This window comes from Amblyomma mixtum, chromosome 5 (genome assembly GCF_055824585.1).
Source record: "Amblyomma mixtum isolate Tamu chromosome 5, ASM5582458v1, whole genome shotgun sequence".
Lineage (NCBI taxonomy): Eukaryota > Metazoa > Arthropoda > Arachnida > Ixodida > Ixodidae > Amblyomma > Amblyomma mixtum.
In genome coordinates, this window is record NC_143016.1 from 94,507,111 (window position 1) to 94,520,215 (window position 13,105).

Genomic DNA, 13,105 nt, shown 5'->3' on the forward strand with positions numbered 1-13,105 from the left:
AGCGACACTACGCCAGCTGTGAGCGATTTCGCGGAGTCCCAGAGAGCCCTAACTGCGCATGCGCGAGGAGCGAGTTTATTTCACCAAATAAAAAATATACATGGCGACAAATGGGGGTAGGAGAAAAAGCTGCACAATAGCAGCTTGACAAAGCTCCAGCAGGTAGTGCTCAATTTCCTTTCCTCAAATACAATTTTCATTTTATTGAGAAAGCAACACAACGCCAGGTCTAACCGCTCGTCGCGTGGTCTGTGGACACCCCTGCTCCACGAGGAGCCGCCATCGCGCCTAACAGATGGTGTGACGTCAGCCTCTCCGTTGCTATGGCGACTCGGACCCTGAGCTCCAACTCACCGCCGTCCAACTGGCAGAAGAGACCGCCGGCGAAACCAACCCGGCCAGCATCGAATGCGACCATCCCGTGCGGCTGGGCCGCTCCTAAGTCCCCGCAGGGCCCCCGCACGACCCCACTGCACTCAAGTGTTTATGTTCCTGAGGTCCATAACACTGGCAGCCCGGCCGGTGGCGATGGTCTGCACGGCCGGGTCCTCCGAGCGCAGCAGTCTCCGATTCCTCCCAGGTCTTTGGTTCTCTAGGTCCCGCGGTGGAGGGTCCGCCGGGAAGAGGGAAAGGATATAGAGGGAAGAAGCAAAGGGTTCTGGGCATAGGGTGCATGCCGGAGTGGGGAGGGAGGGATGATAGTGGGCTAGGTAGGGTAATGGGTGAGGGGAGAGAGTGTGTCTGTAGTTTGCGCCAGAGTGTTGCTTGTTTGTTATCTAGGGAGGAGTGGGGCGGGGGGTAGAGCTGGCGTGAGGTTCTGTAGGACTGCGTCAGCTCGCTGAATGAGTGCATGCGCTCCTTCGTGAATCCCCGATCCGAGGTCACCTGAGCCTTTTTTAAAGAATCTCGGGCTAAAAGGTTGGCGGCCTCGTTTCCGGGATTGCCGGAGTGCGTGGGCACCCATATCAGCTCCACTTTTCGGGGCGGGGGTGCATCGGACGAGTCTATAGTATGCCAAAAGCAGGGACATGGACTCGGCCTCGAGCAAAATTTATAATCGCAGTTTTAGAATCACTTAAAATGTACCGGGCTTCCGTGCGGGTGATAGCAAGTTGAATGTCGGCTTCCTCTGCAGCCTCTGGGGAGGTGTCTGGAGGGAGAGGTAGTGTGAGGAGGGCAGATAAAGAGGAGCCCACCACAGCTGCTGTCGCTTCATCACCCGTGCAGGCAGCGTCCACCCATACGGCGTGGTTCGATGTGTCGCAGACGATGCAGTACCATTGACACGAACTGCCTGGCAAGACAGAAGAATTACTCAAAAAGAGGAAAAAAGACAAGCAAAGCTGATGAAGCCGTAATCCAACGCCATCATTATGAAGACATTGCTGCACAGAGCCCTCTTCTAAATGTGCAGAAGAACCATAAACCGGAGCAGAAGCAAAAGACGGCGCAGAAGAACAAGACTCAGCAGGAGCACAAGACTGAGCACCGACCCAGGGATGAGCATCGGCCCAAATTGAACAAAACCCAAGCCGACCGGCCAGGAGAACCGCAAGGAGCACAACACTTCCCACGAAAGGGAATCAGAACAACGGTCCAAGCAAGGCACTCACCGCCCATCCAAAGAAACCTTGGAAACAAAGCAGAGAGCAATGGCCACCCCTCCCGCCATTGAGCAAGGAAAACCCAGAGGCCACCACGGCTGCCCAGACACCTTTGTAGCAGGCCATGGAGACCGAGAGCTCAGACCCATCGGACAAACAATATAGCAAAAACCAAACGGAAAAGCGCAGTGCGGACACCGTGAACGCCGGATATAAAACTTTGCAACGTGATTTCGCACAACTTCAACCCCTTCGGGGGCCCAGTGGTACCGAGACAGACGCCACCGAGCCACGGGCTTGTACCTCGAAAGCCAGTGATTGCGCAGCCCACATCCAGGAGACCCAGGAGCCGCAGTCACTTCGGAACGCTACACCCGAGAAAGAAGCAGGCTCTGCTGAAAAGTGTGAGTTGTCCGTCCAAGCAGCCTCCACTCCTACCTCTTATGCAACACCTGACCCCCCTATTACACCTCAAGAGGCGGTTAAACACTACATACGTTCTGCTAAATTTCGCTCAGAAATCACTACCATAATAAATACTATAGTTGCTGAACAACTCGGAGCGATGCAGCAACAACTCATACTAGCCCAGGCACAGTTGATACAGTCCATGGCTGACAGGATAGAAGCTACGATTAACACACGCTTGGAAAAACATGAAGCCGGCATCAACAAGGTTTTCGAACTTGTACCACATTAGGAATTGCCTCGCAAGCAGCGCGCAGTTCAACCCGCTGCCTGTCCTCATCCAGTATCTCCAGACCAGCAACATGGCGCAGAACAATAGCACGCGAAAAGGTCGGCGGCGACGCCAGTCCACAACATCAACAGAAACAATTATATGGCAGTGGAACTGTCGCAGCATACGCCGAAAACAAGCACAACTAGCCGCATATATAGCAAACTCCTTTAGTACCCCCCCCCCCCCATGTCATCGCTCTGCAAGAGACTGAAACAAATCACATTTATATCCGCGGTTATCACACGGCAGCCCTTACACCACGTACGGCAATCCTTACACTCGCATCCATGCCGGTGCTAGACCGCGCACCGACAAACACGCCCGACAGCAAGGGCACTCAATATACCGCGTAGAGCTCAGCTCACCAGGACACACATATGGCCTCACTATTATTAACATATACAGCAATCCTAATGATAAAGGCAGAGTTATTCCGGGCATCTTGGGCTCGTTCCGTTCCTCAAAGCTCCTTGTGGTGGGTGATTTTAATGCACGTCACACGCACTGGGGATACACCTCGGATACCCCCAAAGGTAACCCGATTTCTACCGCAATGGTTGATTACAAACCTTAGCCTGATCACAAACCCCACCGTACCCGCTCGCATTGGCCCAAATGTCACCCGCGACACCACACCCGACCTCACATATGCCACACCGAACATAATCGTTAAATCCCACACGATGCTCCAAGACAGCCTTGGGAGTGACCACTTTCCAGTCTCCACTATTATTGCTTATGATTCCAAGATTTTCAACTCTCGTTCGCAGCTTCTCACTGACTGGCATAAATTGCGCTCATACTTGGCAGCTAATTCTACCGAACTCGCTACTGTCACCGACTGGACAGATCGTCTGGTGGATGCCATCCAGGCGAACAGCAAAAGCATTAAAAATACCCCTAAGGCACCGCAGGTTGATCCGCATCTGGCTCATCTATGGGAGGCCCGACAGGGACTTCTCAAGCGCTGGCGTCACCAGCGACACAATCGTAAATTGAGACTCCGCATAGCCGCTCTCACTCGCGAGGCAGAAGAATACGCGAAGAATACGCCCGCGCAAACTGGGCAACCTTTTGTAACGACCTCAGGGGTACATTAAAAACTCAACGCACGTGATCCCTTCTACGCGCTTTCTTGGATCCTACAACCACTATATCTCAGACACAAGCAAACACACAACGTATAATACAATTGGAGCTCCAAAAGGTCACTGACGTAAATGGCCAACTACGGGACACTTATATACCCACATCTCTTCAGTCAGCAGATCCACCCAATCTACCTCCACCTAACCCAGAACTTGATGCCGACATCACCTTAAACGATGTCCGCCGAGCACCTTTAGTATTCGCCGCTCTACAGCGCCTTGACCGGATGGCATGACGTACAAGGCACTACTCAATCTGGACGAAGTCTCCCTCCAGGAACACACGGAGCTCTTTAATAACCGCTGGCAAGCTGGGACGCTCCCATTAGCCTGGACCTATGCCAGCATGCGATTTATACCCAAACCGGGCAAACCCCTCACTCTTCAAAATTTGCGCCCCATCTCCTTAACGAGCTGTGTCGGCAAGCTCTTCGAGCATGTCATTCTCAATCGCCTGCAACCGTTCCTAGAAACAACAGGCTTTCTCTCCAACGTTCAATTCGGCTTTCGGCCAGACATCTCGGCGCAAGACGTACTTCTCGCACTTAAAGAGTCCCTCTTTTGCACTAAGCGCCGTACAGCCGCTTCGCGAGCTATACTGGCCCTGGATATTCATAAGGCTTTCGACACATTAAGCCATGACCATATCCTCACGACATTAGCCACCACGGGATGCGGCACCCACATATGGCAATATATTCGGGCCTTCCTTCAGGGACGCGCGGCAGATCTCCACCTGGGGGTATTGCCTCCCAGCCTTTCCCCCTGCCTAACTGGGGTACCCCACAAGAGGCGGTTCTGCCACCTTTACTTTTTAGCATTGCCCTAGCGCCACTGGCAAAGGCCCTTGCTGCTATCGCAGGGCTCCACACAGCCATATACGCAGATGATATAACTCTCTGGACAACGGGAGGATCCCTTGGAACAGTCCAGGATATCCTGCAATCTGCCATAGACATCACCACCACTCATTTAGCAAACACAGGCCTCCGTTGCTGTCCAAATAAATCGGAACTCCTGCAGCTGAAGCCCCTCCCCAGTGGCCCTCAGATTGAACTGCACATGTACGGGAATCCAGTACCCATTGTGCCTCAGGTGAAGATTTTCGGCCTTCTCATTAACAACACACTCGATGCAACCGCCACCCTTCAGCTCTTGCAAAGTGGGGCCAAACAGGTCGCTGAACTTATCAGGCGGGTGGCAGCACGCAATCATGGGCTGTCTGAACGCGAGACTCTCAATATGACAAATGCACTAATCATTAGCCGCATTACATATCGCCTTTCATACCACATACTCACTCAGCGGCAAAGACAACAGGTAGACATCCTAATACGCACGGCTGTCAGCTCCGCCCTACGTCTTCCACGGACGGTTAGCACGAAACGTCTCCTGGCCACTGGTACCCACAATAGAGTGATCGAATTAATAGAGGCTCAACGCACCAACCAACTAGTCCGCCTGAGTCGCACGGAAACAGGACAATGGCTACTGCGACAACTACGTCTCAATCCACCAATTCCCACCCCAACAAGTCCTACACCTTACATGATTTATCTGCGCACGCAGGATCACATATATCAGAAGCCCCTACCACGCAATATGAGTGCTATTCTCCATCAGGGTAGGCGGCAGGTACGGGCGAGCTATTACACCAAAACATACAGCAACCGCTCCGATATCCTTCATGTCGACGCGGCACAAAATTCTCAAGCAGGATATTTTACGGCAGCCGCAGCCTATGAAGACGGCACAGTGGGGGCCACCGCCACTATCCGAACTAATTCGCCTGCAGAGGCGGAAGGAGCCGCCATCGCACTTGCTCTGGCCCACTCCACCATTGACAAAAACGTAACCGAAATTTGCACACATTCCCAGGCCGCGTATCGCCACTACCTAAAGAGCGTGGCGACGCCGGCAACACACCGTATTCTTACCACGGCCACCTCTCTCGACCGAACGGTTACTCTGTCGTGGGTCTCTGGGCACGCCTCGATCCCCGGTAATGAGCGCGTTCATGCGCTGGCCCGAGAACTCTCCTCCTGGACCCCGGATGATCAGGCACCCAACCCTGCGCAAGAGGCCCCATCGGTCTTCTCTACATATCACCAAATCACCACATTCTACAAACTCAGCCGCATGACACTTCCGCCACCCCACTGTACCTTGTCGCCCTTATCCAGCGCCACATGGCGACAATTACAGAGAGAGAGAGAGAAAACTTTATTGTACAAGGAATTCGGGGCACGACCCCACTACACTACTCTCCACACAGTCGCACCTATCTTTCGCCTTTTACAGACAGGCTCCTTTATTTCACGCTACCGTCCCTCATGCTTTCACCTCACCTTTCCTCCTTATTGTAGATGCAAAGTCCGAGTACACGCATCTCATCACTTTCGCGTATGGGACCACTTTCAAGAGAAAGAGATATTTTAGTTGTGCACTTTTGTGAGTGGCGGACGTGCATAAATTCAGATTTTTGAGGGGAACATTGTAGACCGCAGCGGCGGGCGTAGCGCTCCAGTATCGTCGCCGCAGTTTTCAGGCTGGTTTCAATGTGCCCTGTGCTGCCCTGCGTGGCCCACACACTGTTGTCATCAGCGTACAGGGCGTGCTGCATGCCGGCGACACCACTCAGCTGGGCCGGGAGGTGCATCATGGCCAGATTAAAGAGCAGCGGGGAAAGTATCGCGCCTTAGGGGGTTCCCCGCGTGCCGAGTAGATAAGGACCATGCTCTCTATCTTGGATTCGGATGTAGGATTGACGATCCATTAAAAATTGGCTTATGTAGCGGTATGTGTTGAGGCCACAGTCGGTCTGGCTTAAGCTAGTGAGTATGAGCTCGTGTGTTACATTCTCAAATGCCCCTTTAATATCCAAGGTGAGTACTACCCAGTCATTAAGGGGGCATTCGAGGGGGTCTAGGACTTCCCGATTAAGTTGTAGGAGGACATCCTGTGCGGATCTGTGTGGGCGGAATCCGAACATGGTGCTCGCAGACACGTTTGTTTTCAAGATATGCAGATAACCGATCCCGCATCATCGCCTCCATTAGGTTGCCCACACAGGAGGTGAGAGAGATGGGGCGGAGGTTATCTGTGTCAATTGGTTTTCCTGCTTTAGGAATAAAAGTGACCAAGCCGTCTTCCAGTCGATTGGCAAGGGGGTGTCCCCACGCTAAATTGTATTGATATGTTCTAGGAGGGACTGGTAAGCTAAGTCGGGCAGGTTCGTCAAAAGCTTGACGGTGACCTTATGCCTTCACGCACAGTGCCCCGTTTTATTTTGGCGAGAGCCGCCCGCAGATCATGGAGCTGGAAAGGTTGATCCAGCTCCGTGTTCTCTCTGCCTGCATAAGAGTACGCATAAGAGTACGAGGGGTCTTGGGCTGTACACAGGTACTTGTCCCGAAGTTTCTGTGCCAGTTGAGTTGTGTTGCCATGGAAAGCGTGCGTGGCTTGCTGCAAATGTTTCTGTGTTTCGGTTCGTGTTTCGGTTGGGTCGATTAGGACTCGAAAGAGACGCCACGTTTTGCGGCTGGACATTTCTCGCGCGGCCGTGTTGCATCTATCCACCCAGTTGGAGTGTTGGATCTATCCACAAACACATGCGGCCAGACACTATATTGGCCAAACTCCGTAAGGTGGGGGACCAGGTGGGCCGCATGGTCCGCCGGTTTTCCAACAAACACGGGGGGTTACGAAGTAAGGATGCCTTGCGGCTGACAAACGCCTTTGTAACCAGTCGAATTCTCTATTCGACTCTTTATCTCCACCTACGGAAACAAGAGGAGGATGCGCTTTAGGTCATCCTTCGCAAAATTATTAAGCGTGCCCTTGACCTCCCTGTCACTACTTCAAGCAGCCGACTTATGGCCCTTGGGGTGGTGAATACTTTCCGAAAGCTCCGTGAGGCGCACCTTACAAACCAGTACATGCGCTTGTCGCTAAGGGAGTCGGCTCTCCGCCTTCTTGCTCGACTCCATATCCAACAGTCCACTCCCATGGAAGACAGGTTTCACAACCCAGAACAGTTGAGACGTGCCCTCCACGTGCGGCCTCTTCCAGCCAACATGTCACTCGAAGACCATAACGGTCGGCGCCTGGCACGAGCGGAAGCGCTAGCCCGACATTATGGCAAGAAAACAGGTGCATACTACGTGGACGCCCCCGGTTCTCACCACGAGGGATGATACACGGTCGCGGTAGTTCACAACAGCAACACAGTTAACGGCCTCACCTTCAGAGCCCGTAGTGAAATACAAGCAGAAGAGGTCGCGATTGCTCTCGCGGCCTCACATTCCAATTCAAAATACATTATCAGCGACTCGCGAGGGGCCTGTTGGAACGTCGAACAAGGCTGCACTCCCTTCCCAGCCTTTCTAATCTATCAAAATCGCCTACGGGATACGGACCCCGCACACCATCACCTGCTCAACAGGGGTTGGCAGAAAACGAGGCAGCAGACGCAGCCGTCCGCGCGCTCTCACACCGGGCTGTTTTCTCCTCCTCCGATCAGGAACCCAATCCTAACCCGATCTATACCTTCAAAGATATTACAACCTATTATCAAGACAGGCATCGCCTTTACCCTAGCCCATGCAAAGGCCTGAAGAAGGCGGATGAGCGGCTTCTTCTCCGCCTTCTCACCAATACATTTCTGTGCCCGGCAGCACTAAAACATTTTTACCCCTCCTTTAACGGCAGCTGCCCGCACTGTAGTGCGGTGTCTTCTGACACCTATCACATGGTGTGGGCCTGCCCCTCTAACCCAGCTATTCCCCCCATCCCCAACCCGACCGGGGAGGACTGGGAGGCGACTCTGCTCGGCTGCCACGACTTACAGACCCAACAAGCCTTAGTCTGGCGCGCCCGGGCGGCGGCCACCGCCACTGGGCCACCGCCACTGGGGTCCCATACTAGGGACCTCCACCTAGTGTTTGTAAGGAGCAGTTCTTTAAGGGCTGATCCAAACATACCTCCTGTCCCTTGTTAATAAATGTTTTCACCACCACCACCACCTCCTGATTGTACCACCTGTGGCGTGCGCAGATCCACACTTTTCCACTACCCTTGGGAATGTCCTTCCCCTAAGGCAGTAGCCCCCATCCCCAATACCACTCATTCTTCCTGGAAGGCTGCTTTACGAACCGCTCAGCCCGCCGGCGAGAAAAGGCTGGTGGCTCGGCCTTTACGTTAAAGCACAAACCCGTGGACTCCTGGAGCAGTGGGGGACCACCCTGGAAGGTTTTTTTTTGTGTGCGTGTAATAAAGTTGTTTCCATCCATCCATCCATCCACCCATACGCGTCCGGCTCGGGGCCATATGCTTGACGGAGTGCCTTCGCACGGACTTTGCCTTGCGAATCAAAGCATCCAAAGCGTTTATGTCCTGTTTGGATAGTTGTAAGTATGGGGTAGTGTATAGCTAAACCACAAAATTTTTTTCTTCATTACGGCACCTCTTTCTCTTTCTTCTTTCACTCCCACTTCCTCCCTTTCTCTACAAACGGATACCGGGTGTCCACGGAGATATGTGAGAGAGTTACTGCTTAATTTCCTTTCCTCAAATACAATTTTCATTTTCTCCATCACAGCCCCTCTTTCTCTTTCTTCTTTCTCTCCGACTCCCACGTTTCCTGTAGGTGCGGTTCCGGTGTCCACCGAGATGACAGAGAATTACTCTGCCATTTAGCTTTCCTGAAATACCATTGCGTTCAAAGGGGCAAGGCATCGCCCCGAACGGGTGGTGGCGTTCCGTGGTCTGACTGGGAGGTGGTGACGATTCGGTTTGCAGCCTCCGGGCTGCGGCCCTGTATCTGTTTTTTCAGCCAGCGTCTGCTCCGGCGGACGCGGTTGTTGCGACGCGCGTCTTTTCTCTCTCTTTTACTCTGTCCTCTTATCTTTCAACTCCCTTCGATGTGCACGTGGCAGCGGTGGTGGCTCGGCTGGAGCCAGTTGGCAGGCCTGCGCACTTTTCCTTTTCTTCCTTCTCTCAGTCGCAACCAACCAACCAACCAACCAACCTGGCAGCCATATCCCCGGGCTATCTCCCTGTCCTTGGAAGGGTACTCCCAATCAGACAATCTGACCATTACATTCAAATAAATCACCGATTACTACAAGGAGGAGCACCGGCGCTACCCGGCCCCTTGTAAGGGTCTGGATCGCGCTGACGAGCGCCTCCTCATCAAAATTCTCGCTAACACTGTACTGTGCCCGGCGGTGCTTAAACATTTCAATACATCCTCTGATGGCGCGTGCCAGTTCTGTGGGGAGGTGGCTGACACCTTCCACATGGTTTGGGCGTGTCAATCTAACCCATCTATCCCCCCCAACCCCACCAGAGAGGACTGGGAGGCTGCCCTGCTCGGCTGTCAAGACCTAAAGAGCCAAAAGGCCTTAGTTCAACGGACGCGGGCGGCGTTGCTTGCCAATGGGGCCCCGGAATAGGGGCTCCACCTAGTACTGTGAGGGGAAAGGGTCAATAGGGCCCTACCCCAATCACCTTTCTGTAAAAAATGTAATTGCCCATAAATGTTTTTCACCACCATCACCTACAATACGCTGTCGCGTTCAACTCCTCAAGGCGAAGCTTAAGCATAATTAATTAGCAGTTAATTATCGTTTTGTCATTCTTCAGTAATTAGCCATCATTTAGTAATTTATCCTTACTTGGTAATTAGCGCTTGATTATGTACGACCTCATCCAGTGGTGACGTCACCAGTGCCACAGAGGCACTCAAAGTGGTCCGGAAAACGTTTTCGCCGCCGCTGCGATTGCCGCGCCGTTGCTCCCGCATTTCTACTCGGGATGGCCATTGGTAAAACCTCAGCAATCTTTGACGAGATTGATTGAAAACTTTATTACGCAAGCGAGTTTGGACCGTGCAAGGTCTCAGGGCCACCGCACAGCCCTCACATTACGCGCATGTGTCCAGGCCACGTAGGGCCATGGCACTGGCACCCCGGTTCACACAGCGAAGTTGCGTGTCCGGGTCCTGCGACGCAAGCAGGGCCTCCCATTCCTCCAATGTACCGATGGCGGGCTGTCCCAGCGGGGAGGGGGAAATCTCAGTAATTGTGTCACATCTCGGTGGACACCCAAATCCCGCCGTAAGGAAAGGGAGGTAGGTGGGCGTGAAAGAAGACAGAAAGAGAAAGAGGTGCCGTAATGAAGGAAATGAAAATTGTATTTGAGGAAAGGAGGCAGTAACTGTCTCCCACATCTCGGTGGACACCCGCAGCCCGGAATATTGGTCGCTGGTTCGAATTCCTGCCGCCAGCTCTCTAACTTAATAAGTAAGTCCATGCTGCTCGAAGCGCTGAATGGCATTACACCATCTGGAACATTCTACGGCAAACGGTTGGCATGATACGATTTTTTCCGACGCGCGGTGCCGGCAGCTTGTGGGCAATTCCTCTGCGCGGGGGCGCACAGGCAGTCACTCGAGGCAGGACTTCGTACAAACGTTTATTCTCACATGGCAGGGGGGCCGGTCGTCGTCGTGGCAGCTGGGTCAGGTGGTCCTTTCGGCAGGGCTGGTCCAGGAGCGAGAGACCGCGAGCCTCTCCGGTCTCGCCTTATAAAGGCTTTCTCCTCGCCTCTCTCCCCCCGCCCCACCACTCGGGAAGAAGGGTTCCAGACTACCCGCGGTGAGCGGCGCGGGATTTGACTTGCCCGCGAGCAGACCCTACATCTCCCCCCCCTCAAACGTCCGTCCCGGGGTCCGCCAGTAGGCGTTCGACGACCTCCGGGTCCGGGTCCATAGAGTCGTCGCAGGGGGGAGGGGTGCTCGCCGGGGGGCCGCTCACCGCTGGCTGGACGGGCTCCTCACGAGCCGCCTGGGGGAGAGAGGCGCCTGGCTCCGCTGGGGGCCCTGCCGGCAGCGCCCTCCAAAGCTCCTCGGCCGCCGGGGACAGCAGGTCTGGGCGGCTGGACTGGAGGATGCGGAGGGCCGCCTCCTCCGGGCGCCCCTCCAAAGCTCCTCGGCCGCCGGGGACAGCAGGTCTGGGCGGCTGGACTGGAGGATTGCTAAGGGCCGCCTCCTCCGGGCTGCCCCTCTGCAGTGGCGCAGCGGGGGAAGGCGCTGCAGCCGCCAAGCGCCTTTCCGCCGCGAAGGGGCTGCGCCCGGTCCCGCCACCTGGACCGCGCGCAGTACGAGATGGCCGCTCCGTTGGCGACCGTGGTCCAGGTGGCCACGTGCCGCAGGACCCTGGGCCGCTTGGGTTGCGGCTGCTCGGCGGCCGAAGCGCCGGCTGGGTGCTGAGGGGGGCCCTGCGCCTGGTCGTCACTGGCCCTCTTGCGTTGGCCTGCACCACTGGGAGGTGCTCTCCAGTGGTTAGGCATGTGGTTTGGCGGGCGGTGGGGGCCACCGCGGCCGTGGAACCTGCGCCACTCGCGCGGCTCCTGCCGCCAGCCGGGTGGCGCGCCTTGATGGCGGCCACCGTTCGACGGTGGTCTGCCTTGCCTTCTGGAGTCCGAGCCACGGGCGTCGGTCCGCTGGAGCTTCCTAGAAGACATACTGAGAGGGCGAGAGCACTGCGAGTGATAATTGATCGAGAGACACGGGTGCTACCTGGTCCTCAGGTTGTAGCGTCGGTTGCAAACCGCACCGCTACCTGCTCGTCCTCCCGGGGGTGAGATCGCCGCATCGCGCTGATTTTCCAGCGCTTCGCAGCCATCGTCCTTGCGAAGGTGGAAAGCCTTCAAATCAGCGACATGCACCGGACCGGCGGTTTCGCCGTTTGCCAACAACCGCAACTGGTAGGTGAGCGGCGTAGTCCGTGCCGTAACTTCGTACGGCCCAGCCCACTTGTGCGCTAGCGACGCGGCGAAACCGCGCGCTGCGTTACTAAGTGGGTGCGTTCTCTTGAGTACTAGGTCGCCCGTGTTGAAAACGACGTGACGGCGACCTTTGTTGTACTGATCCGCCTGCTCCATGCGCGCCACATCGAGGTTTTCGCGGGCTGCTCGCTGCGCTGCCTCCAGGCGCTCCCGGAGCCTTGCCGCGTACTGCGAAAGCGGAGGGGGCGCAGGCCCCGCCGCGTCGAGTAGGGCATTCTCTAGCGGAAAAGCGATCTCTCTCCCAAAATTCAAGTAAGCGGGTGTAATACCCACTGACCTGTTCACGGTTGTCCTTGTAGCGAACGCCAGTTCGGACAGCCGCGCGTCCCAATCTCTGTGCTGCTCGGTCGTCGCGACCAGCATGCTCTTCAGATTTCGATTCACCCGCTCGGTTATGTTGCTCTGAGCGTGGTAGGGACTCGTTCTCCTGTGGCGGATTTGAAGCGCCCGACAGGAGTCTACAAAGACTTTGCTTGTGAAATACGAAGCATTGTCTGTAATCAGGTCGGAAGGGAAACCGAAACGAGTGAAAGTCTCCAACAGTTTTTCCCAAATTCGTTCCGACACAAGCTTCCTAAGGGGGAAAACCTCAACCCACTTGGAATAGTGGTCCGTTATTACCAGGATGAATTGGTTTCCGCGTGCGGACCGAGGGAGGGGTCCCATGATATCGCACGCGACCACTTGCCACGGGTAGTTGCTAACTACCGCCTTCATCATGCCAGCGGGCTTGCCCGCCCGAGGCTTGGCTACCTGGCATA

General features: G+C 55.0%; 1 protein-coding gene across 1 annotated transcript; it reads right to left on the reverse strand.

Annotated features, from left to right (window-relative positions):
- Window positions 1-11,353: 11,353 nt before the first annotated feature.
- On the reverse strand, window positions 11,354-12,159 carry LOC149343089 (uncharacterized). The gene is made up of 2 exons (XM_089542293.1): window positions 11,506-12,159; window positions 11,354-11,422 (listed from the first exon to the last, which is right to left on the reverse strand). The coding sequence occupies exon 1, from the start codon at window positions 12,018-12,020 to the stop codon at window positions 11,532-11,534; it is 489 nt and encodes a 162-aa protein (XP_089398419.1). The 5' UTR covers window positions 12,021-12,159; the 3' UTR covers window positions 11,354-11,422; window positions 11,506-11,531.
- Between the last annotated feature and the right edge of the window lie 946 nt (window positions 12,160-13,105).